Raw genomic sequence first — 27,239 nt, 5'->3', positions numbered from 1 at the left:
GATGTATATCGATGTAATGGATTTTTTCCAATAGTCCTTTTTATCTCAACAGTTCCGGAATATTAAAATGTATGAACAAGAATATGACATGACAGCATTGGGCATTGCTATACTCTCTCAACTCAATTTATTTTTATACCTTTTCGTCTGTGTTCATTACACACTTTTCTTAACACGAAATTGTACTGTTTTTATAATACCTTTACTACCCCTAAAATACTCATTTGTAGCACTGCCAAGTTCATTTGGTGGGCGATTTATGTACCAACTGACATATATTTTTTTTATTGCAATATAGTCAACAAGATAAAACCCGAATGAAAAAATATAAACTCCTACAGCTGCTACACGAAGACAAATTCCTTTAAATGGAACACATACACTTAGACCTAATGTGTGACATCACGTTTTAGTAAATTCATCTAAATAAGGTACTAGCTGGAATCAAACTAGTGCTCATATACGAACATAAATAAATATAAATACAACAAAGTAATATCTGGACTAAATAATGCTATAAAGGCACTTTCATGTGAATATATTAATTCAATACATCAAGATTTTATTCAAGAATTTCGTAAAATCTATAAAAGGGGGCAAGATTTATATGCATAATATTGATCTAATAAAATATTTTGATAGACATTTTAATATCGCTATGGCACCAATATTTTGTATTGTCTTTGTATATTAATAATTTATTGGCGAACATTAAAAATAATTAGAATGTGACAAAACATTTACATTGAATAATACTATTTTACGATATTAAAACTAATTGTGATCCGATTGCACCATCGATGTTTGCAAGACTTCCACCCATCTGCGGAAACAAATTGTAACTTTTGGTTTATTCGTATAAATAAATACCAAACACCATCAAGTAATAGTAAAATAATGTTAATAAGTGTAATGATTGTCTCCTAAACGCGATTTGATATTGAATTAGATATATAATTATTGAATTAGAGCTGAAAAGACGACCCCTAAGAAGTTTGTTACCTATTGTATGATAACGTTACGATGTAGAAGACAACTCACAAGCGACCGCCTTAGATTGACATCATCAAAGGGATATTTCTTAGCACTGTGACATAGTAATTGTATAAATTAATTACCTGTTGTACGTGAACATACTGTCAGCCCTGAAGAAATACACGTGGTTCTTGAACTGCAGCTTGAACACGAAGTCTTTGTCGATGCCGTCGCCTGCGCTCGGTGCGCTCACGCCGTAACTGCGTAAAAATATGCTTTATTAGTAAGTAGGAATATTACTGGAAGATCCTTCGGATAGATTAATATATAAGTAAGCATATTATAATGTTACATCAATAAATTACAGATACATTAAGCGAGATCGCGAGCGAGATTAGCGATTGCAGGAATTGTTTGGAGCTTTTATGTGCAATAGACCAAACAGCGTTAAAAATCTATTTCAGTGTAGTATGTACATAAGTCAACCTAAAAGTTGTTATGAGAAAACGCTACATAACCCATAACTCCAAAGACATCATTTCTTAAAAAAAGCGTAATTCTATTTTTGAACTCGAATTAGTTTTGACCGTTTAAGCGTTTTGACGACTCAAAAAACAATTTTTCTTTCTTTCTTTCAAAAAACACCGTTTTCCAGGTGAGCACTGCCTAATTTCTTATGTTCCGATATTTTTCAGACACTGTAATGCTTCAACCACACCAACGCGTGCAGATCGTCATCGCCGGCGCGATTATGGCCAATGAAAGGTGGCGCGATTATGGCCAATGAAAGGTCACGCGACAGTTATGTCATTAGGTCGCGCGAGACCAGACCAATGACAGACGCGACCTATCACATTGCACAACAAAATTGCAACTTTTGGCTGATGATTGACTTTCATTACATGATGTTTACTAATTTGACGTCGCTGATTCTTAATCTGCCGTCCATTTTTTCGTAGCAGCTCTTGTTTACGTGTTATAGCTTTCACTCAAAAATTGCTAAATTTCAGTCTTAATTCGCCGACAGTTAAAAAAATACTATGTTTTCTTTGTATAATTTAATATGGTAGCATTAAGAAGTGTTAGTGTGAATGATCTAAATCAATTTTGTTTCATTTGCGAAGAGGATATTATGTTGAAATAATCCGTTTAAATGTGACAAAGTTCGTAAAATTGGCTTAAAAAAATTAGTTTGGGGACCCAGTGGAAATGAAAGATAAGCCTTGAATTCCGCAAAAGGCGTGGAAAAGATGCGTTGAGTTTTTACGTTTGTGAACAAATAAGAATATGTACGAATCCGCTATGATCGAAAAGGAACCCTTGAACCATCGCGAGAAATGGTATTTACCAAAAAAAATAACTAAATGGTAATTCCTTGCATACGTTTGGCATGTAGACGTCTTTTCAACCCTAAGAAGTCACCTGAACATCATGCTGATACTTCACAGGAAGATTTTGAGGCGAAAGCTGGCAGTGTGGTAGAGACTTTGAATGTGACCCGAAAATTTCAAAACCATGTAGCCAAGATGGTTTAAACGATCGTTTCAGAGATCTAGGATCTTCAAGTCTTCAGAAAAAACATGGAATGAGTTATTTTGGCATATTAATTTTTTTTTTTTTGGAAAATCCGAAAAAATCTTACTATTCGTACACATCTAACAACGTATGAGTCTCTTACAAACATGTTTTTTTGGTTGGATGTAATATAAACATCAAATTACACTCTCTTCGCAATCACCTGAACAATTTTCTCACAACTCTTAAGGATCTAAGTGAAGAACGTGGCGAGCAAATCCACCAGGGCCTTCGTACAAAAGAGGGACGCTATCAGGGCCACTGGAATGCACACATGATGGCTGACTGCTGTTGAAGCATTCAGAAGAGCTGTCTGCTTTCAGCTAGGAAGTCAAACAAAAGAAAGTTTTTTCAACTTAACAACTTCATAAAATAGGATCATCTCTAAAAAAAGAGTGTTTTATTACAAAAAGGCCCAAGTGTCATATTTTTTTAACCAGAGCTGATACAGACATTTCAATCACAGATTTGAAATCGTCATTAAAATTTAGACTAATATCATGTAATATAACCCAATCATCAGAAATGCTGTTGTGCAGTGTCATAGGCCTTTGATTGTGCCGGCGATGGCGATCTGCACGCGTTGGTGTGGTTGTAGCTTTATAGGCAAATCAACCACTTACCCCAGCAGCGGCAGCGAGGCGAGCGGCGCGTCGTCGAGCCAGGCCTTGTAGAAGAACAGCGTGAACTGCGCGAACACCACCCACAGCTTCTGCCAGCCCGGGGACTTCTTGAACTTGCGCAGCAGGTAGCCCGACAGCTGCGTCTGCGCAGGGAGGGAATATAAGTATAGTTGTTGCAATTCACGAAGGCGAGTGAGCTTTACATGTGTGGTGGCACGCTACTGTTTGTTTTTCAACAGTTTTGACAGACATTACACTATCGTTATGTGCATTTACTATCGGCAAGTGTTAACTGCCCATTGCCGGTCATGTCGTCTTGTTCTATCGCAAATAATCACCATTTGATGAGAGCGAGAGCAAAAATGGAAATGGATAGTTAACACTGTGTCCGTGTGTACGTACACGTACGTACACACACAAGTAAAGCTCACTCGCCTTCGTGAGTTGCAAGAACTACATAATAGACAACAGTGCACTGAGCACGAACAATTAAAAATGTATGGTACGGTAATCGTTTATTTTGTAATACGATTACAAGTCATTCGTTCTCAGTGCACTTTACTTCGTCTGTATATTTATTTCTGTTAAAATCATGTCCTACGTCTAGTTTATTGCTGAACATAGACCTCACGCACAGAATGCCACCGGGTATTTAAATTTATGTGAACTCACCCGCATAGCAAGATGTAGTTGATCCCGCGCAAGCGACGTAGCGCGATGCCAGCAAACGTGCGCCAGGCCGCCGCCCGCGCCGCCTGCGCTCGACGATTCCTCCGCTGCAATGAACACGTAAATAATAGCAGAGTAAATACAAATGAGTAGGTCATCTTCATAGAAACGCCCGAGCGCGGTTTGTATGTGAGCGCGCCAATACGTATGCGGCGCGCACGCACACACTGACAAAATTTAGCGTTGATTAGCGGTGAGTTGCCCCGAATTTTGTCAGTGTGTGCGTGCGCGCCGCATACGTATTGGCGCGCTCACATACAAACCGCGCTCGGGCGTTTCTATGAAGATGACCTTCTCATTTGTATTTACTCTGATAATAGTATCAAAGAGGTAGTACAGTGGCCCACAGTTTCAGCTACCCATTTCCGTTTTTCTCTCGCTCTTACCAAATGGAAATTCTTTGCTTTAGAACGAGACGACCAAAAATGGGTAGATAGAACTGTGGCCTATAGTGCATTTTTAATAATAAATGATGTCGTTTGATCTATAAAAGCTATGAAGTTGATTGATGGTATCAAATTTCTAAGTCATTAATTTAGTGCATAGGATACCATAGACGTCCATAAAGCCATAAAGCTGCTCTAGGTCCTCAGCAATGTTTCTTAATTGCCAAAAACACGTTACCAGCTACTATCTTATTATTGTAACCAATTAACGATTATGTATCCAACTTTTTATTAGTAAATTATTAATATTGAATAACAACAATATCCTTGTCTACACTTACCCATATCGTGTTCATAAGGCGTCAATTCCGTGTCTATTTCTGTAGGATTCTCATGCGCATTTGTTATAGTTTCATCGAACGCCCGCGTCCACCCAGCGTACTCTTGGTCATTACTCGTACTAATCAATAGTTGAACATCTTCCCCTGAAAGTAACAAACCAACCACTAAATATATTTCAAAATAACCTACAGATTTCATATTTTAGTAAAGTTTCAGATACGTTTACGATACGATTACGATTTTTGGCTTGCGCGTGCTCATTCTCTACTTAAGCATTTAATATGAAAAGTTAATACCTAAGTATCAAATAAGCACGCTCAAGCAAGCTAAAATCAATTCAGAAACCGGGCCTTAAAGGCTAAATTACAAACATTAAATGTGCCCATACCTTCAAGCACGAAGGAATGCGGCAAGTCGGCGTGTTTGAGCACTAGCATATGAAGCGGAATGGCCGAGTGCGCTCGAAAATGGCCGCCGCCCGCCCGGGACGCCACTACTAAGATATCACTGAACTGAAACAAAACATTATCTTGCTAATCTGTTCTTTAATACCTTGAAAAATAAAGCTACTTTTGCTCGAGCAGCATCGAGCTTTAATACTGATGTAGTTCTTATTCATCATTAAACATTATCTTGCCAATGTGTTCTTTAATGACTTGAAAAATAAAGCTATTTTTGCTCGAGCAGCATCGAGCTTTAATACTGATGTAGTTCTAATCATCAGCCATAAAATCAATTGTATAGTTTGGGCCAACAAGAAACATAAAATACACTTCCATACGTGAGTAATAAACAATGTGAATAACTATGACTATGGTTAAGTAACTTACCAAAAATAACATTCTTTGCTGCAGTCCCCGTGTGGAATGTTTGTACACGCAGCCTAATCTGACGAATTCTCTATCAGCTACTAGCAGTTTATCGTAACCTGCAAAACAAAATCAAAAATCTATGTAAGTATTGATTATGAAAAATCAAAATCCAAGTGGACAGAATTATGTAATTATATTCCATGCACTTTGTTAGTATGCAGGATATTCAGAAAGTAAAATGGACGGGTGGGATGGAAGCGTGGGACGTCCACCCATAAGGTGGATAAAGGTAGCAGGAAGGCGCTGGACGCAGGCCACTACCAATCGGACAACATGGAAAGCATTGGGGGAGGCCTATGTTCAGCAGTGGACATCCTATGGCTGAGATGATGATGATAATGAGATGAAAATGGACGGTGGTATGATGAACTGCCACAATCGGCGTCAGTAGAGCAAGCTTATGCAGTACATGTCAACTGCTTTAGCACAAGTCTAATAATTACATATATCAATTGAGTGGCGATATCGATTGCAATATTTAGCGGTAAGTAGCGATAACGCGAGCTAAAGATACCAACTGCCGTTTTCAGTGGTCAGTTGCGAGTAATACAAGCCTAAGGAACATGTCCAAGAGTCAGTAGCGTCGAGCCGTACCTACTATGTCGCGCTGCAGCTGGCAGAGTGCGGCGTGGTTCTCGGCGTGACGTAGCTGCGAGCGCGCCGCCGCCCCCGCGCGTTTGGCTAAATCCAACGCCTGCGCCGCCGCCGCCGTTCCCACGGCTGCGTACAGTTCTGCAAACAAAAAGGCTCGTAATACGATTTACTGCTTAGATTAATAAAACTCACACAAACACAAGCCAATATTTGAAGCAACTGTCAACTGCTTCATTCGATTCATTCATTCGCTATTTCGCACTCAGTGATGGCCTCGACTGTAAACACTTGAATGAAGGGCAGAGGCGACTGAACTTTTATAAGCCGACTGCTTCCCCCTTGAGACGGTGAGACTGAGGGCTATCGCGTTTGCCCTAACCAGTTGGCGTCACTGTAGAGTAAGGTGATGCCACGTGACTTAAAAATTGGCGCCAACTGGTAAGATTTGAAGCGGTAGGAGGACTATCGCATTTACCATTTACTCTCACCAAACCGTCGCCACTATAGAGTAAGGTCCTGTCACTCGCCTGCGACTTATCACCCCGAAAACGGATCGTAACTGTATTAACTCGAGGCGGTCAGTGTTCTTTGTATGAAATTCCGTACTGTTGATTCCGTACCGTAATTCTGTACTACTTATCCGCACCCTGTTGGTAAAACAATCAATAAAATAGAGTAAACGCCTCGCCTCGGTTTACTGTGCGGCAAAAGGCAACGGTGTTGATCCCTTTCCGGGTTGATAAGTGTGCTATGACGGTGATACCGTGATATTAGTGTGATATTAAGACCACACGTACCCGCAGCGGGCCTGCCGGGCGGCGGCGTTCACTCGCCGCACGCTCTCCACGAGACCCACTAGTGTCCCGACGCGTTCCGTGTACTGCGTGTAGCTGTACGTAGTACTTATACAGGGTGGAATTTTGTAATGCCACCTGGAGGGAAAGTACTCTTAATATTGTAGATAGAAAAATTATCTCAAAGAAAAAATTCCTTTGTTTTTGACAAGAAATAGAACTGCATTCAAAGATTTCCAAAAATTTGCTTGCTACATCCGGGAATCGAACCAACTAAAATCTGTTAAAAATTACACCCTGTATTTTTATTGCATTGGTTGTTAGGGTTAAGTATAAGGATGAAATCTCTCTAACAAACTTGATAAATCAAATGAAAGGAAAACCATGAAATCTTAAATTATCTTAATTATTTACAGAAAATTGTATGGTATCGTAGTGAATTTTCGATTTTTTTTTGAAAATCTATGAATGCAGTTCTCTTTCTTTTCAAAAATAAAGGAATGTTTTCTTTCAGTAAAATTTTCTATCTATAGTATTAAAAGTACTTTCCCTCCAGGTGGCATTACAAAATTCCACCCTGTATATTCTGTGGTAAGAGTTAAGACCGCACGTACCGGCGGCGACGGTGTACAGACGCAGCGCGCGGTGCGGCGGCCGCAGCAGCAGGCAGGCGAGCGGCAGCGGCGACTGCGCCTCGAACGCCGCGCACTCCTGAAGGGCGGCGGCGTCCACTCGCCGCACGCTCGCCACGAGACCCACTAGTGTGCCGACTCGTTCCGTGTACTGCGTGTAGCTGTACGTAGTACTTACTAGCGGCCGCCCGCGACTTCGTACGCGTAGATCCCGTTTTACCCCCTTCATCTATCTTACGCGGTTTAGATTTTTTCATACAAATTTTTTTTCCCGCTAACTCCCGTTCCAGTGGGAATTTTGCAATATCCTGTTGTAACTAAGCTTTAAGTTTACTAAGGTACCTGCATGCCAAATTTCAAGCGTCTATCTTACGCGGTTTAGATTTTTTCATACAAATGTTTTTTCCCGCTAACTCCCGTTCCAGTGGGAATTTTACAATACCCTGTTGTAACTAAGCTTTAAGTTTACTAAGGTACCTGCATGCCAAATTTCAAGCGTCTAACTTAAGCGGTTTAGATTTTTTCATAGAAATGTTTTTTCCCGCTAACTCCCGTTCCAGTGGGAATTTCGGGAATTCCTTTCTTAGTGCACCTACGGTACGGTACCTAAGCTACGTCCCTTCCAAATTTCAAGTGCCTACGTTTAGCCGTTTAGGCTGTGCGTTGATATGTCAGTCAGTCAGTCAGTTTCCTTTTATATATTTAGAAAAAGATTAGATTATTATTCTGTGGTAAGAGTTAAGACCGCACGTACCGGCGGCGACGGTGTACAGACGCAGCGCGCGGTGCGGCGGCCGCAGCAGCAGGCAGGCGAGCGGCAGCGGCGACTGCGCCTCGAACGCCGCGCACTCCTGCCGGGCGGCGGCGTCCACTCGTCGCACGCTCTCCACCAGACCCACTAATGTGCCGACGCGTTCCGTGTACTGCGTATAGGCCTGGAAGGGAATGAGGGCTATCGTTTTAGCGCTCACCAGTTAGCGCCACTGTAGAGTAAGGTCCTGTCACTTGCTAGTAGCGAAGACAGTGGCACCAACTGGTGAGCGCTAAACTGGTAGGAGGACTATCGCATTTGCACTCATCAAGATGGCGCCACTGTAGAGTAAGGTATGTCAATCGCCAGGGGTGCCAACTGTTAAGTATAAAAACGATAGCCCTCATTAAAATGAATAAAGTCGCTGTACACGCTAAGAAATGTCGACGGGCCTACGCAAAAATTCGTGTCGTTTCTACACACGAACCGTGCACATTGCTCCGGCGCTGACCAAGAAATAATTCTTGTCTGCACGAGATACGGCACGTGGCGGACACTGCGTGACAAATTTTCGTAGCTAGGTCCCACAAAATTCCTGTCTTGTCTGCGGCAGACACGGTGAAATTTCTTAGCGTGTTTTTTTTTTTTTTTTTTATCCACAACGAGGAAGCTCTTGGCCTGTATCTCACCTGATGGCAAGTGATGATCAGGCCGAAGGTGGAAGCGAGTGTACAAGAAACCTAAAGGTCATTTACATCATAAAAAATCTTAGGGCCTCCGCTAAAACTTGCTCGGGCGGTCGCACGCAGTTCTGTGCCGATTTAGCATGAGCAGAACACGCAGCGGGCACCCGTTCCGTACACCCGTTAGTATTAGCGGAGGCATTTAATAATCCATCCTGTCACTACTCTATGAAATTATACTGTGACTGATTTTAAAAGGTATACTTACGTCATACGTATTCGAAAGGTATTCTAGTAGTAATTCATCAATTTTTCTGTATTCCGGTTCCTCGTTATCTGTGAACAAAATTGTTATTTCGTTTAAATCGATCACACACATCCGCGTTACTAATGTAGGGACGTAAATGCAGAGATGTGTATTGAAATAGTTTCAACGTCACGGTTTCGAAACACGAAAAAATAATGCTACTGCGATATACAAATGTACAGTCACCGTCAGATTGATCGAAGCGTCTAAGATAACCAAAATGATCTGATTTTCAATATTTCATATACATGTAACCAGTCAAAGTAAGCATATTGTTTGAGGCACCCAAAGTAGTCAATTTACGTTAGCAACACTGCTCTCAATTTTATATGAGCTGTCAGGATGTTCAAAAATATGTACAAGTACGAGAATTTTTCCTGTAAAAATCATGTTTGAAAAGGAGTTTTCTGCACTGTAGGAGTTATCTGTATGCCTAGGGTTTTGTTAAAAATAACTAAATAAACAGCATACCCAGATCATCGTGCGGCGGCGCGTGCGCGGCGGCGAGCGTGCGGTCCAGCCGCGCCAGCAGCGCGCCGCACGCCAGCGCGAGCGGCTCGAGTGCTAAAGCCCGGTCCGTGAGCACGTAGAATTTTGTCCAATGACCCCTAGCTACCCATCCTTATCGCTCGCGCGTAACTATGTTGCTATCGCGCTCGCACACTCACCGCGGGTGCCAGTCGCACAGTCGCGACAGCAATATAATTACGCGCGAGCGATAAGGATGGGTAGCTTGGGGTCATTGGACAAAATTCTACGTGCTCACGGACCAGACTATAGGCACGCGCGCGCTAAGGCGTACGAAGTCGCGGGCGGCCGCTAGTAACTAAATAAACAGCGTACCCAGGTCGTCGTGCGGCGGCGCGTGCGCGGCGGCGAGCGTGCGGTCCAGCCGCGCCAGCAGCGCGCCGCACGCCAGTGCTAGAGGCTCGAGCGCTAGGCACGCGCGTGCTAAGGCACCCGCCGCTTCCGCGCTCGCGCTCCCGCGGGCCGCTAAAGATGATACGCGACGCGACCACGACTGCAAGCAAAGGTAGAGGTATTAAGATATCAGTGGGCTGAGTGTGAGTTTACATCAAAATTAAAAAATGTATGAAAATTTTAGTTTTTGAACGTTTCCCGCTAGGGGCGCTGTACAATCCGTCATAAATTCAATGTCATTTTTTGAGTGAGCCACATTTGATGTAAACTCACACTAGGCCCTCAGTACACAATCCAATCCTTTGGCCGTTTTGGCAGGGAAACCAGATTATTGTTTGCATATTTTTCTTTTAGTCATCCTTTACGATAACCACGGAAGAAGTTGAGATGGCCCTACTCTACCGGAACTACACAACCTAACACAATGTTTGAATCACTGCGCTGCAATTGTGACGTCACCAGTCTGGAACTCACCACAGTGACAAGCTCCAGATCCCGCTTGTAGGTGCGCTCGGTCATGAGCAGCTCTTTAGCTATGAAGTACGTCAAATCGGCGCCCCGACGCTTCGCCGCGTCTATCGTCCCGTCACGCACCGCCGCCGTCAGGTTTGATGATATGCTGACAAATAGAAAAAAGTTATAGAAAAATTATTGAAATTATTAAATAGCAACCAATGCACTTGACATTTTAACATATTTTACACATAAAGTAGGGATGTTATGGATTTGTAGTTTAGATTATGAATACGGTTACGGATATAGGAATAATATTATACCAGTTTTGGTTACGGTTACGGACATTTTTTTATTTCGGATATCCGAAAGTTTCGGTTACGGTTACGGATATATGTGCTTTAAAATGCAATTTGCAATAGTTGTCGAACACGGTTCATTCATGGCCGCACACTTTACATCGAATAAAAAGTAATAAAAAAATAAAAATGTATACTAGATGGCATTATAATGATTGGTAAATCAGGCCTTTACATAATAATGCTATACAAAAAACAATTTAAACTGCCTACATCCGAAACTATCCGAAACTTTTGCGCGAAGGGATAAACGGTTACGGATATCCATAAGTCATAACATCCCTGATACAAAGTGTCAATCTTTTAAGAAATTCTTACCTATTGTTGTTGTTATTCCGCCTTTGTAATGTGTCACCGGCGTCGCTTTCACCTCCGCTTAAAACGTCCATGCTGTATGTTGATTCTGAGACTATGTTTACTGAAACAATTCAAAATAAACTTTTTTTCATGATGGCATCATAAGCAATTAACAACAGACGCGGAAGTTTTCTTAACAAAAGAAACATTCAGCGAACAACCGCGGTGCTGAATTGTCACAGTGTTTGAAATCGAATCGCTTGGGAGTTGTAGACCTCGTCAGGAGATAAGAAGAAGGCCACCCATTAAAATCCACCAATCTGTCTTCAAAACTCACCATTGACATTCCCGTTGATGACGTCCGAGCTGGCCTTGTCCACTGCATCATGGCCGTTGGTCAAGGCACCCGTTGTGTTGGACTTGGCCACCAGAGGCGTAGACGCGCACAGCGGCGCCTCGGTTCTCTCAGCCGGCGTCGGCGACATACACAGGCTCGCTGATGATATCGTGTTCTCTTCTGTTTCGTCCGGAGATATCTCGTCTGTGATAGAAAAATACACTTTAATATTGAGATCGATCAACAAAAAATATAGGAAATATAAATTGACATATACTACTGGGTGTGGTGATTTAGATACCTGCAATTAGTTGGTGGTTATGCACATAAAAAAACACTTTTACTATGGGAATAAAACTTTATATGCAATTTTTCTACGTGCCAAATTGGCGCTCTACCTCAACGGTAATGTAAAGGATTTAATTATTTTTACAAATTAGATACTGCATCTTTGATAAAGTTGCAGGTAGCTAAATCTCCAACCCATCTATGACTACAGAAATATAAGGATACAACGTGAAATAATTATCATCTATGAAAAAAGGGAATAAATAAGAAAAAACAATAAGAAAGGAAAGCGAGGCCTGAAAAGAAAACTAAAATAATTAAAAACCTGAAAAAAATCTTAAAATCATGCATAAAATATTATTGGTAACAACAAATCAGTGCATTAATAAAAAATACAGAAATCAGAATAAGCATGCATTGTGTTGTGTTGTGCTACATACAACTTACATATTATTCCTTGCAGCTTTATAATTTGAATAATTAATTGGGTCGAAATTAAAGAACAAAAATGTAAAATATTGCATTAAAACATCTCGATATCAGTTTACTTTTATTTATTCATTTAACTATTCCCGACCGCGGGGGCCGGCGTCGTGTATTGCAGGGATACCGTACACTTACACATATAAATTCAAAAAAGGAAGTAACATTTCAACACTTGAAACAATATCCAAATACGTGATATACAATACAAATTAAAACAATGAATGAAATCGTAACGTTACAGTCTATTCGGATTGTACAATCTCAATCGAAAAGTCGAAGTTCTTATACACTATGATTCTTTAAACCGATTGTTATTGCGCTAACTAGGGAGGTCGCGACCTCTTATAGCTAATAGTCTAAAATTGCTTCGTGCACACGCGTTCACATTTAGCTTATTTTCATTAATTGAACACTGCACTCAGTGGCAGACAGACACAACTAGTCGCCACCGACGTGCATAAGAAAACCGACTACTATTCGAGACAACAAAAAATATATCTGCAATTTTAGGAAAGGCTGCGTTTAGGATCACAATTTCGATGATTTGGCACAAATTGGTTTGGTATCGAACGCAGCCTTAAAACTTATAAAACAACATTGCAAGTTCAATCATGATGATTCGATGCTCATACGAATAAATGTCTTTGATTAAACGTCAGCTTGGTCACATTGTGAATATTATGAGCGAAATACAACTTTAGATCATCACGATTAAATTTCGAGTTTTTATACATGAGAAGATTTAAAATTACTAACGAATCCAACAAGAGTTAAAATCTGCAATAATAATTTAGAATACTGCCCTTAACGATAATTAATAGTAGCTTCACTTTTATAGATCAAAATCCGATAGTGAATTGATTGTAATTGTAACAGAAGGATGTTCCCTGTCTTACTATCAATCGTAAAGGCAGATTAAAAAGACAAGCTTAATAATACTTAACATTTGTACAATTGACATTTTAATAACAAAATTAAAATAAAATATATTTTATTTAGTGCACGTTCCAACTATCTAGGTATTTGACTAGACACATTTCTTATTAAACATTAAAATAATTCAACGGGAAGACGAGGTTGAAATCGAGCAGCATACGCTGACGTTAAGCACTCAAAGGGATAAATTCTTTCAATAAACTTCAAACACAGTTTTCAATAAAATAATTTTAAATTAGCTACTACATAATAATCAATATAAAACAACACTTTGTCGGTAATGGTGACTAACAAATTATAACATTTTTCATCTTTAATTTATAACTAACCCTGTATAAGATGAAAAGAATACTCCGTTTTTAAACTATACCGACACTGTATTCGTCTAAATTGTCTACAGCCAATTGAATAAATTGATCATTTACGATTCTAAATCAACTAGATATTACATTCACATATCTGATTTATGCTATTTTACTACAATACTCATGTTTAAGTCACGTCTATCAATTCAACACCCAATTCGAACTAGTACCGAAAATTGCTAGTATTTTATGTCGAAATTAATGCCTTGGTAATTGGAATAGAAATAAAACATTTGGATATTGAAATTGGCAAATTATTGTAGCAAAAATAATGACGGGTCACCTTATGGACCATCCTGTATACATTATTTTATGAGTTCGCTGAAATAAATGAAAATTGATGTCGCGACAAGCTTTTATCTGCGAAATAATAAATCAGGGGCGATTAACTAATATTTTATACATTTACATATTGCTGATTTATTGTGAATTAGGAGCAGCAAGTTTAGATTACTTATCGATATACTAACATTACCCATTGATTTACTTCTTAAGTCCGAACTAAGAGGTGGATTATATTATTAGGTATATGACTAACTAGAATATTTTAGGAAACAGTTTTAGAAACCGAATTACATAGCTACAATGGCAGTTTCATCGCAAGGTCTATCTAGGTTTGTATACTTAATGATTTAGGGTGAGGATAAGAAGCAATTGGAGAGGATCTCGGTCGTGTAGAGCTTTGGCACTATAACGCGTTGGGAACATTACTTATGTTTTTGAGAAGCAGCGGGGTTACTCCGAAAAACGTTATCAGAAGTTTCGAATGTTGCCATCCCTCTCACGCAAAGCGAGATGCCAGTGTGAGCGACGGTGTCAGATAGACCCGAAACTACATAAACAGCGTTTCGTAGTAGCCCTGCAGGCATCAACAATAGCATGCTTTGGTGGTTGCATTGCCATAACCATAATTTATTCAAAAAGTGGCCTGAAATAACTAGTAAATCAGAAGCCATGTAAAGTAAAACAGCATACATCAATAGTAATTTGACTAGTGTCACCCTTCTAAATAAAAACCGAAGTTTTGTAGTTACTTGTTTCCAAACTGATGTCACATCTATTTGCTTAAACAAATAAGCTTCTAAGCTAGAATTTCGTCTAATTTTTCGTTACTTTTAAGCCAAATTTAACCAATCGATGCTTCGCTCAAAGTACGCAACATTTTGCTTATCAATAAAACAAACTATTTGATAAATCCATCATCCGCACACTCGCTCAGTTTAACAAATCTAAAAAGGCAAGTAATATTGTGTAATTTATTCCATTATAAATAAAGAAGCTTAAATTAAGAGATCAAGAAACGGCAAACAATCCACACCCAATCGTTAATTTCGATGACTGGCAATTTACACTACGCACTCGCACAACATGAAATGTTCATAGTTCCGATTACCATTACCTTATTGTAAGACAAAAATCTGTTAAAAACCCTTTAAAAAATATCATAATAATAAAGGTGGAAAAAATTGAGCATATTTGGCACGATTGCAGATCCCATTATGTTTTCGTTAGTCTAATTGATGATTAAATTAATTTCCAAGCGGTATAATCGTAAGGGAATGTGTTATTGCAAGTCTAGCGACCTTTTCTAAAGTATTCCAATTTATACATAGTTGTTTTCATATTGTTTCATCTTTTCCTTAAATATTGTTACCCTCCGATGTTCTAACAAAAATATTTAAGAATTTTGTGCGTCTTAAAATAACTGACCTGCCATTACTAAAATCGGATTTCTGATTCGAGACAGTAATTTCTAACTAGAATCACAGATCAATTTTTGCATGTAGAGCAACAAGGGTGCTTTTGACACTGTCGATATGGTCGAAAAAATATTTATTTAACCTGTTTAGTAATAGTGGCATATTCCACTTTATGCGAATAAGTTTATTACTGACTCGAATTTAGAAAGTCGACTAAAGCAATAAATCAATAATACTCATTGATAAGACTTTGATCTAGGATCCCACCACACAAATTAACTCACAGCCGTATACATAATATATTTATGTTAATATAAATTCAACTAACATAATTTATTTTTTATAATAAATGCATAATTATTTTGCATACCTTTCAGCTTAGCCGCAAGGTAAAAAACGAAGATGAATAACATTTTAATAGAGACAATTCAAATCGTATTATAATATTATATTAATATGACCAGAAGTTCGTGAATAAGATGCTAATATTAAGATATTTCAATCAGTACACATAACTACACCTAAATACTTAATAAGCTAAAAGTAGGTAGGTATAAGTTCGCATTATACACGATTAGTCAAAGGGTTGCTCTATCGGGATTGGCACTAAATATTTTTTTTATTAATTTTCATCTAAATATTCAAAATGACAATGTAAATATTTAATGGGTACCCTAATAATATCAATGTAACAATTAAACGCGTTAGTTAGAATTCAAAATCGAAACGCATAAGTGGGACGCTTGCACACATACGATCATCCAAGACGAGGGTGACATCGACAAACTAATCGATCAAGCTAAGATTGCTTCAGTGCGTTTATTCGTGCTCGTCGTCGGAGCAGAGCGGCGGCGGCAGCGTTGACACGTCGAACTTCTGCTCCGGGCTATCGCTGGAAGCTTGCGAGTCTACGTAGTGGCTAGAGTAAAACCTCTCAACATTGTTCAAACTGAAACGTTGGTCCAGGTCTCGGGTGTAGTGCTCCTCGTCGCCCTCGCGGCGCTCCAGCTCGTGCTCGTACTGCGGGTAGCACTCCTGCGTCTGGAACATGTCCACCTCCTCGTAGTGCTCCGGGTACGGGCTGCCGCGGTACTCCTCGTACTCGTCTTTGTCGTGCGGCAACTCCGAGTCAGAATACGCTACAGACTCTCCACGCTCGAAGAGATAGCTGCCAGATTTAGACATTTTCGGAGCTCTTTTTATCGTATCGATCGGGTAAGCGTAATCGTCAGAATCGTCCCGGTCGCTTTGTTCATCGTAGTAAACACGGGGTTGATGCTGACCCGAAGGTTCGCCCAACTCTTCAGGTTGACGGTAGCCGGTAGACTTGGTCCTCTTCAGGGATGACTGACGGCTGCTTTTATTCGAATAAGAAACTCTGGGCGGGCTATCCTCCGGTACGTAAGGCGGTTCCTGGGAATCGAGGTAAGGATGACGCAGGCGACCCAATCTGTCAAATCGCGGGAAACCCATTTCATCCTCATCAGCCGAAGAACCGAAACCTTGGAACTGAACTGGCGTTATACTGATAGGAAACTGTTGAGCCTCATAGTTGGCACTTTTGTATTTTGCGTATTCGGCTTGGCCCTCATCTTCAGAATAACTAACACATTCTTGTACATCATAGTTCTTGGAATCTTTTGAAACTTCTGAGGAACCAGATTCCACTTCTGGCACATAGCTATCAGAACACTCGGAACTCTCCATACGCCGTAGCGTATCTTCGACAGCCAAATACTGTCCACCGTGGAATTTGTCACTTTCCGAAGAACATTGACTTTTAGTCGAATCTTCCTCCAACACATCTTGTATTTTCTCCTGTCTCTTCCTGGCACTCGTAACCTGCTTCTTGCGTCGGAACGTTCTCATTCTTTCTCTGGGATCTCTTATGACATCTAAAGAGCTATCAGTATCGTTGCCACTCGGAGGGCTTTTTAGGGAAATATTTCTGACCAAAAGCGATTTCTTGACTGGTGTTTTCAGAGGCTGTATTGGAGGTGACTCAGAGCTTAAGCTACTAGAATAATAAGGCGAACAGCGGGAAAGAGGTGTCTTTCCAGATCTTTCGCCAGACTTTTTCTCTTGTACTTCCCTGTGAATAGAAGGCAACTCTGGTACTGATATCATTGGCAACTCAGACGATGCTAGGTAATGTTCATGGAAAGACCAACTCTTCGGCTTACTGCGATATTGTGCCGAGGTCTTATATTCCTTTATTTGGTTTTTCGATAAAGTTTTATCGTCATAGCTAGCATGTTTGGCTAAGGGCTTATAGTCGGACCTCATGAAGTGATTGCCATCTTCTCGTATTATATTCGAAAATTCCTGACTTTGATACCGCTCACTGTGCTTTTCTTCCTGGCTGTAAAGTTGAGATGGCATGTCGATGTCGAGCTCAGGTTGAGGAGCTACTACGTAAGGTTTGAAACCACTATCCTCACTTTGACAACGTACTGTTGGTTTCATATATCTGTGGCCCTGTTCTTCGTAGCTCATACTTTTCGGTGGTGCTTTCTGATAACGATCTCCATTTTGGCCTGTTTGGAAACCCTTGAGCCTTTGGTCAAAGCGAAGCACACCGTTTGTATGTTTCTGTAAACTACTCAGTGAGCTTGAACTTGATTTATCAGACTTATCACTGTAACTAATTGAAGAAGATTTTTCAGTCTTACCAGTGTATGAAGCAGTAAGTCTAAGAACTGGTTCCTTCGTTTCAAACATTTCTTTCGTAGGCGATGGCTCTTTAATTACTGGGATTTCTTCGTCGACTGGTTCCTCAATATTTGGTACGACTTCAGATATAATAGTATGGTCAGATTTAGTGTTATCATTTTCATGCTGATCTTCACGAGCTGTCGCGACAAGTGTATGACTGGTGCTAGCTGACCAATCTGATATGGATTGAGCCAGTGTTAGAGTGCTGTCACTCTTGGTCCCTGAACTACTGTCTATCCCTTTTCTTGATATAGTTGTTTCCGAGCTACACAATTTATCATACTTTATGTTTTCAGAGCTTTTATCTAAACTGCTGCTTTTGGAACTCATTTCACCTTGAGAACTGATTTTCGGCTTTTGTTCAGATTTTTTGCTCGCACGAGAAGATGTGTACACTTTACCAGAAACATTTTCAGATTTCTCACTTTTAGGAACGGATACAGCTGAAATACTCTCTGAAGCTGAAAGATTCGCGTATTGGCGAACAGTGTTAGTTCCAGTGGACCACTCTGATATGCTTAGACATATAGAAGTATCTTCTGAATGGGAGCTATGAGTGCATTTCTTTGGAGGCAAACCTATTTTTACAGTCCCATCTAAATCAGTACCAAACGAACTGGTTTCTTCCTCCGAATGACTACTATGACTACATCTTTTACAGGTGCCAGCGCTACCAGTACTAAGTTTAGTCACGGCCCGTACTGTGTCGTCGGCATTCGTTTGCGATTGTGATAGCAAATCATCAATAGATGTATCAGAATTATTTGAGCCGTATGAGTACTTTTGAGTACCAAGTTGTGAGAAGCCTTTATCAAAATCGGGCGATAGCGACTTACTGTCGCCTCCGAAAACGTCATCAGCATATAAATGATCGTCTTCGAAAATAGGACTATGATTTGTGGGAGACTTTTGTGGTTGATTTATGATAACTTTATCTTCCAAGTTACTCTTTATGGCGAACGATTTATGCTCGGAACGCGTGCAACAAGCCCCCATATCTCCCATAAGACAAGTTGCTTTGCTGATGGTTCCACTCAAGCAAGACTTATCATAATTTGGCACTACCCCTTTATGACACGCCGATTCATCATGCTTGTCTAAAGGTTCCACCATGTAACTGGACTGGTCGTAAGGTATGACTTTAATATTTTTCGGTGAAGATAAATCACTGTGTTCGGTTGACTTTTCAGATTTTGATTCCGGAATATCTTTTTCTAAATCATCATCGTTATTCAAAGTATCACTATCATCATCAGATCCTATATGACCCTTGGAGCTTTCAGACTGTAATATGACCTTGGTAGCCTGCTCTGGTTCATTACTCATGTAATAAATATGTACTTTTTCAATAATAGGTGTATCCAATAAGTTCGGCGGCAGAGGTGGCCAATGCTCACTGCCGGAGTCACGCCTGCCATCACTACCGTGCTTGATAGCAACCTGTGGAGGCAACTCAGGGAGAGGCCAATCTTCTGAATCTTGACTCTCACTTGCAGATGACTGCTTAGTTGGCGGTTTATGAGAAGTTTTTGACTCTTTTTTGGGCTCCAAAGAGTCTTTATTTACGTCTTTCTTGGTTTCAGCGTACATCTCACTTATTTTCGTTTGATCTATTGGAATGTCAGGCATTTCTGCTGATGTTCTTCTATCAGTATCCGAGATATACGCAACATTAGCATTGCTTGGAGGATCAGAACTCAAACTAGCTTGATGGTCGCTAGAATTCAGCGATTCCTCGTTTATACTTTCAGACCGAGAGCAAGCTTTCGTCGAATCTTCATCCGCACTAGTTTTTTCAGACGCAGTACTACGCTCAGAAATTCTGGATAACGTGCGACCAAAGTTTTGGCCATACCCAATAACTACATCAGATGATGTAGAAGAAGTAGCAGGATACAAGAAATTCACTGGAAAATCATTAAGATCGTCAGTAAAATCAGCTTCTGTAGAATCTTTAGAAGTATTGGACGATAGAGGCGGATTTTTCGAAAATGTTTGGAAGTCATCAAGTAACCTCTGATCGAATACTTCTTTGTTTAGAGCCATGCTTTCATAACCTTCGTGGTCTTGCGGTATCCATGCTTCTTCTATACTTGTACTATTCTCACTTCCCGAAGCACCAAAGAATGGCCGCCATGTTGGTTTCAATTCTTCACCACGACGATAAGCCTCGCCCAGTGAACCAGATGTAGATTCTGTAGTTTCAAACGATCCTCGTGATTCCACGCTGAGAGAGCCCCTTGAATCCATACTAGATTTAGAAGAACTTTTTTGATCGTCAAGTCGTCTTCTTCTTGAAGACGAGTCATCAACGCTAAGCGATCCTTTCGATGGAGTTGTCGTTGTTGTCGTATCCATACTGGATTTGGATGAACTTTTTTGATCAGTATCTTTAAGGGATCTTTTCTTCATCAATTCGCGTTCAAATGACGAAGTTATGACATTGCCATCATCATCAAAGTCGATAGTCGTGTTTTGATCTTCTTGTGATATTGTGATGGCAATTTTAGTTTTCTTTACTGTCTTTTGCAACTCTTTTTTCAAGTCCGATGTTTTAGAAGCAGCCGACTGACTTGACTCAGATTCCTCAATTACACACTTTCCTATTTTATCCAATCCACTTTTTCTCGGTCGAGATAATCGTTCGACAGTTTTATCGATGCTCTCAGAACTAGAATCTGAATCAGTTGGTGCCTTTTGTGAATCAACCTGCCCTTGTTTTTCCAAGGTAGGAGTCGGCGACTTTCTTGCGCCATATTTAGATGGGCTTCGAGGACTTTCAATACGTGTAAGTTCTGGTATTGGTGATGGTGATTTTGAATTTGATTTGGAATGATCACTGGATAACGTATGTTGCGACAATAAGTGTTCTTCGCCGTATTCCATGGCTTGCTTCAATTCTTCCAAGCATTCCCTGTCTTTCTTATTTAATTTTTCTATATCTTGTGATATCCCCAACGGTCTAGCAATAGAACAGCTCACACTGGATTCATCATCAATGGAGCTTCCTTTAATATTGGCGCTGGAAGGACTCACGTCTTTCTCAATACTGGTCCAAGAAGTAGACTCCGAGCTTCTTGAGCGTTCAGCGCTTAGTTTTAATAACTCATTGCGCCTTAATTTAGCTGTAAGTAGAGCTTTCTGATCCGGTTTTTGCTCAGTGGGAGACTTATCGCTACCAGAACTACCAGTATGTTCACCAGATTCAGATTTATTAGTTGATTTTGAAGTGCTCGAATCTATAAACGGTATATTCTCAATAGTAGGGCTGTTTTCTTGCGGCGGAGTGACAATAATTTTATTTTTATTTTTCCATTTGAGAGTCAGGTCTGTAGTTTTTGACGGATCTCTGTATACTTTACCTTCACGGTCGGTTTCACTTTCAGAAAACACTTGTGACATCGATTCTTGTTTCAAGAACTCCACTAAGCTTGCGGAAGATTCATCAAACGTGCCTTGGGTATCAAGAGCTTTTCGGCCTTTGCCGGTTTTGTTACTAGTGTCAGACAAAGCCAAATCAGTTTCAGCAGTATACTCCTCATAATCTACCCAGGACCCAGTGTCGTCACTGCGGCCGCGCGATAACTTAGTTTTCTTATCCTTTTTCGATCCCTGATCTTGATCAGACGAACTATCAGCGTCGATATAAGGTAAAGATATACCTAACATATTGCTTTCGTCAGACATTTTGAGTTCGCTTACCTCAGTCAACGATTCCTCTTCACTGGTCAAACGAGCGACTTCTGGTTTTCTTTCTGACTTGACCAGTTCATGAACATCCTGATTACTTCTACTTTCCTGCAATTCTCTCTGCTTATTGTAAATATCCATTTTACGGCGTTCTATAATAACGGTCTGTGTATCATTTTCAATAACAGTATTTTGCGAATTAGTCATCCATTCCATAGACGAATCATCTTCTGTTCTTTCTTTGTAGCTATGAGACGGAGAAACATCTTTAGTTTCTTGCTCGATTGCCTTTTCTTTTTCAACTTCTTCTTGTACTACAGGATGAACATCAACTTTAACAGTTTCCTGTTTGAAATGCTTGTCTGAACCTTCTACCAAAGCCGATGTAGGCGTAACATAATTTCTATCCAAACTTTTCGACTTTGTTTTTGAATCGAGATGTATTTCAGCCTTTCTGTCTAAGCTCTTAGACTTGGCACTCGGGGACATTTTCTGATAAACAACTTTACCCTCAATTTGTTGCTTTATTTCTTGCTTTTTAGATAAAGTTTTCGGTGATTTTTGCAAGGCAGCTAGATCATCAAACTTATCTTCTAGAGATTGGCTTGTTTTATCATCCATACTCTTATTTATTTTGTTATTAGTTTTAGATGTCTTTTGATCTTCAAAGCTTCTGCTGATCTTGCCAGTTAATTTATTGTCGAGCTTTTTAGGTGATTTTGCAATAAAAACGTGGTCTTCAGCCTTGCTATTAATTTTTGTTTCAATTATTATTTTGTCCCCTTCGGTCTTGACCAGAATTTTGTCTTCTGGTGGTGGGAATGGCGGCATAGTATCTTTAACTGGACTTATAAGTGTTTTCGTCTGTTTTAAAGCCGCTTCAAAGAGCATTTGCTGCTTCTCCTTTCGTTTGGCAATTTCAGTGTCACTGTCTTCTTGAGATTTAGTTCTTTCTTTGCTACCTCCTCGTTTTATGTCCATTTTTTCTAACGACTTCGATTTCTCTCTGGAAACTTTCTTTGAGATTTGTTCCAGCTCTTGACTCTTGGCACGCGCAATATCAAGAGGAGGCACAGTCAAAAAGTCAGGTCGTTCTTTGAGTGATGAAGGCAAAGATTTTTGCGTTTGTAAAGCTTTAACTTTCGTGGCATTAGTATCTAGTGAACCTCCCTTATTTAATTTGCTTGTGCCTTTAGATTTCTCATCTGGTTTAGGCTTGAGAGTAAGTTTCTTCTTTTCTTTACGCTTAATTCTCTCAATATCGGGCACTATCTGATCTTCACTAAGGTCTGATAATTTCCTAATACTTCCTCTAGGTGAGTTCAAAGAAGACGTTGGAGATCTTGAAGGCGATTTAGATATCGGTGATCTCGATAAAGGCGATTTACTCATTGGCGATCGAGACGGTGACTTGGCTTGAGATGCCAATTTAGTGAGATCATATCTACGTTTGAAAGACCTCGGCCGTCGCTGAGCTACTAAATCTTCTAACAGTTGCAACTCTTCCTGATCTATAACAACAGATTTCATTTCTTCAGCTTGCTCTGCTTGCTGAGACTCTTCTTCAACTTCTTCAATCTTTTCAATTGTATCTTTTTTCACAGTTGGAATTTTGTTTTTGTCGTCGATCAGAGGTTTTTCTTCCAGTATTTCACCTTCTTCGTTTATATCTTCAACGGTATCATCTTTAGAAGAAAACGCGTTCATAGGCGGGAGCCTGTGTAATTGAATGACAGGCGTGTCCAAGCTTTTAGCTCTGCGACTAGCTGTTGGAGAATTCTGAGTTGCTTTTTGTCTTTGCAAAGAAAATACTGAGCCCTCTGATAAGTTCAACCGAGCATGTGCGAAAAGAATAGGTGTTCCGCCAGGTTTACGTAGCATCGGCGAAATCAATTCATCGCGTAAACTCTTTTTGATATCAAGCTTATCTTTCTTGTCATCTTTTGAAGCTTCGCTCTTCTCTTCCGATTGTGTACGTATCCCAGTAACTTTCTGAATTTCCATGTCAGCTAAATGTTCATCATCTGATTTGAGAAATTCAGTACTCTCTAATATTGGAGAGGGGATGTTATCGTTATACTCCCATGTAGAACTCTCTTTACTGACTTGTTTAATTTCTGGAACATTTTTAATTGCAACATCATCTTCGGAGCTCGGAATTGAAATTGAACGTTCAGATATACGTCGCAACTCGGTCGCATTCCCACTGACACTGTCAAGTATCTGAGGATTATATTTAGCTTCAAGTTCTACTAATTTACGACACTGAGGCGGTGACCCTTCTATCTCAGTCGAACTCATAGTTTGACCACGATGCCATGCTCCCGATGTAATTTTATCATACTCATGCTGAAGTATAGGTTCTAACTCTTTTCGAGATTGCGGGGGTGAAAACTCCAATTTTGGAGCAGCTTCAGTTGTACCGAAAACATCATCTGAATCCACACTCTCATCGTCAGATGAAAAAGACGTAATTCGAATCTTATTACTATTCTTCGTTTTTATTTTACCACCGGTCCCCTTTTTCCCAGTACCTCGACCTTTTGGACCTCTCTTTGGAGGCAGTTTTTCAGATTTTAATTTGATATCAGCGCGAAGTTTTTCCGCAGCTGTCATTGACTTTTGTTCTTTACCTATTGGCGGTTGTTGCACGTTACGACCGTTAATAGTGAACTTAATATCATGTGGATACTGAGGTTCCTGTCTGATGCTGTCAGTTTTGGAGCTCGTAGCCGAGTCGCTTTCTATCTGGCTGAGTTTAGAATTCAGAGTTTCAAGCAAAACCGGATCAAGATTTTTAGTGATATCCCGCTTAGGACTCGGCATGTGTTGCATCTGTCCACTCTTATCGACTTCTAATGTAATCGGATCCACCTTAGACAAGTCTATATTTTGCGTGAACAGGAAGTCACGACTCTCAACTTCCAAGAATTTGGAACTATGTTCAACTTGAATACTGTTTCTTGGTGATTTCGGCGATTTGGGCGACTTTGGCGATTTCGGGGATTTGGGCGACTTTGGTGATTTTGGAGATTTAGGCGACTTCGGTGACTTTGGAGACCGTGGTGACTTCGGATGATCGTGATACTTGCACCTAGGGTGCGCGCTGACAATGTGGCGGCCATTCTGAGGCGGAAGCATTATAATATCAGGTGGCTGTCTCTTGTCGTCGTTTGGAGACGGGGCCGTTCCATTCATAACGTGCCTTTTATGCAACACGTATGGTATGTCATAACCGTCATCGACAACCTTTTTGTTATCTTTGAATCCAGCTTTGAACGCGTCGAATTCTTTAAAGTAATTCTTTGGTAAATCGAAAGGTGGACGCACATGATCTGGGAGCCTTGAAGGCAACTCAAAGTGAGACCGTTTAGTTGCGATCGGTGGAGCGCTAGGAATCTGACGGAATATGTAGTCTTCGTCACTTGATTCTGCTGGAGTTAAATCGATTGACTTTTGATGCATCAAGACGTGTCTACGTGAATTGACACTACTGAAGCGCGGCCGATTGGCAAGACTATTCGGATCACTTTTAGTCCTTTCCACAGTAGGGTGGGTGTATGGAACAGCGGTGTCCGCCAAACGGCTACTGGAGCTAGTATCCAGAATAAGCTTCGGATTATATTCATCAAAGTGTGTTTTTGCCATCAATTCCTCTTTCAAGCTTTCTTTCCGCACCATGTGAGTGTGGACTTTCCCTCGCATATTTTTATCAAACTCTGACTGCAGTATCGGTGGAGTACCGGACTGTAAGGCGGCTTTATTTACTTTGTTTTTCGTGTACTCGATACTGTCCATGGCGGGTAGAACACGCACGTTCACGTCAGATTCATTAGAAGATTCCTTTACGAGGTGAGAATTTGGAGCATTCTCTTTGCTCGTCGAACGTGTGAGAGATTCTATCTTTTCTTTGTCGAAACTGAACACAGTGTCAGAAGAGCGACGTCTTTGATAGCTATGCATTTTTGCCGCTCTACTACTTTCGATTTCTGTATCGAGGCCAGCTATTTTCTCGGGCCATATGTGTGTAGTTTGTGGATGCATTTCCTCCTCCTCAGTAGATATTTCATCTACTTTCTTAGGAGGACTTATGTCTGAATAGTGAGCGTACGAGTCCAATTCCACATTTTGCAAACTAGCAGAATGCATCGGACTCGGTTCCTTGTGCTTGGTGTTGCTGGGAAACGTCGAGTACGGAGTAGGTATGTGATAGTAATTAGGCGAGTTAATGAGATTAGCTATCAAATCCTCGTGCGACTTATCAAATAAGGTCCTAACATTTTCACCGTACTCGGGTTTCTCCATGCCTATGAACGTAGACTGCGTGTCATAGAAATCTTTAGCAGAATCGGGACTAGAAGACGGCGATATCGGCTCGAACGGATCGATGTACGCGTTCTGGACACTCGTAATGCTACGCCGACGCAGCCCTATCTCGTCGGGTTCGTATAAATTCTTTTTACAATCGTAGTAATCCGATTTCGAGTCTTGACTCGACGTCCTCGAGCCGGAGCGGTCGGAGCTCTTACTTTTGAGCGTTTCGCGAGATTTCTTACTGTCCGTATGGTAAACGCTGTCGCGAGATTTCTTGCTGGATTCCGCGCTGCTCTTCGATAACTTCGAATCGTAAATTTCGCTCCTCGACTCCTGGCTGGACGTCCGCGAGCCGAGCGCTCGCTTGATCTCCTTGTAGAAGCTGCCGTCGGAGCGGACCGAGAGCTTCTCGCGCGGCAACACGCGCGGGTCGTCGATGAGGAACGGGTCGAGCGGCAGGTCGTCGTCGCTCCGGTACTTACCCACGCCGGCGTCCAGCTCGGGCTCGCGGTCGTCGCACTCGGACAGGTGCGACAGCGAGCGGTCGTCGTCGGACGGCAGGTCGTTGCCCGAGTCCAGCGAGCACGAGCGCGTGCGCAGCGCGTCGGAGCGCGGCCGCACGCGCGCGTAGCGGCGGTGCTCGGACTCGTCGTCGGAGCGCTCGATGACCTCGTAGCTGTCGTGCGAGACGTCGTCCTGCGAGCCGGCGCGCGGGAAGGCGGGCTGCTCGGGCCGCGGCTCGCCGCCGGCGCCGGGGAACGAGGACGAGTAGGCGCGGCCGATGAGCTCGCGCTGCGAGTCGAGCGAGCCGCGGCCGAAGGCGAAGGCGAGCAGGCGCGCGTCGTCGTAGCGCGTGACGGGCGAGTCGACGCGGCGCGTGGCGTGGTAGGAGTCGAGCGAGGCGAGCGCGCTGCGCGCGTGCGAGCGCTTGGCGCGGCCGGCGTCGTCGAAGCTGAAGTCGCGCAGGTTGCGGCAGGAGGCGCTGCGGCGGCGCGGCGGCGGGCCCGCGGAGCCGTCCTCGGCGGCGAGCGAGCCGCCGGAGCGCGAGGAGCGCGCGGAGGGGCAGGCGGAGTACATGTTGGTCTGCGAGAGCTCGTACTCGAGGCGCTCGGAGG

At 41.5% G+C, this 27,239-nt stretch overlaps 3 protein-coding genes and 1 long non-coding RNA gene across 5 annotated transcripts in view; all 4 read right to left on the bottom strand.

Moving 5' to 3' along the window:
- Window positions 1-38: 38 nt before the first annotated feature.
- Window positions 39-7,751, bottom strand: LOC135078963 (FERM, ARHGEF and pleckstrin domain-containing protein 2-like). Its single transcript, XM_063973565.1, has 9 exons — window positions 7,505-7,751; window positions 6,097-6,234; window positions 5,461-5,558; window positions 5,019-5,142; window positions 4,630-4,773; window positions 3,846-3,949; window positions 3,174-3,316; window positions 1,119-1,235; window positions 39-823 (listed from the first exon to the last, which is right to left on the bottom strand). The coding sequence occupies exons 1-9, from the start codon at window positions 7,749-7,751 to the stop codon at window positions 775-777; spliced, it is 1,164 nt and encodes a 387-aa protein (XP_063829635.1). The 3' UTR covers window positions 39-774.
- A 532-nt stretch (window positions 7,752-8,283) lies between these two features.
- On the bottom strand, window positions 8,284-9,822 carry LOC135085033 (uncharacterized). Its single transcript, XR_010259997.1, has 3 exons — window positions 9,735-9,822; window positions 9,225-9,292; window positions 8,284-8,457 (listed from the first exon to the last, which is right to left on the bottom strand). It is a non-coding gene; the product is annotated as an uncharacterized LOC135085033 (long non-coding RNA).
- Window positions 9,823-11,662: 1,840 nt separating this feature from the next.
- The window catches only part of LOC135084867 (FERM, ARHGEF and pleckstrin domain-containing protein 1-like), a 61,940-nt gene continuing 46,363 nt past the window's right edge, over window positions 11,663-27,239 (bottom strand). For both annotated transcript variants that reach the window (XM_063979607.1, XM_063979611.1), the window contains one exon: window positions 11,663-11,834. In XM_063979607.1, the coding sequence (XP_063835677.1) occupies window positions 11,759-11,834 (76 nt within the window). In that variant the 3' untranslated portion in view covers window positions 11,663-11,758. The remainder of the gene's footprint in view (window positions 11,835-27,239) is intronic.
- Window positions 15,881-27,201, bottom strand: LOC135077769 (uncharacterized). The gene is made up of 3 exons (XM_063972336.1): window positions 25,660-27,201; window positions 24,973-25,593; window positions 15,881-24,894 (listed from the first exon to the last, which is right to left on the bottom strand). The coding sequence occupies exons 1-3, from the start codon at window positions 27,199-27,201 to the stop codon at window positions 16,225-16,227; spliced, it is 10,833 nt and encodes a 3,610-aa protein (XP_063828406.1). The 3' UTR covers window positions 15,881-16,224.

Source organism: Ostrinia nubilalis, chromosome 2 (genome assembly GCF_963855985.1).
Source record: "Ostrinia nubilalis chromosome 2, ilOstNubi1.1, whole genome shotgun sequence".
NCBI classification, from domain to species: domain Eukaryota; kingdom Metazoa; phylum Arthropoda; class Insecta; order Lepidoptera; family Crambidae; genus Ostrinia; species Ostrinia nubilalis.
The sequence above is the reverse complement of the archived record's forward strand: the minus strand, read 5'-3'. Positions and strand labels throughout refer to the sequence as shown.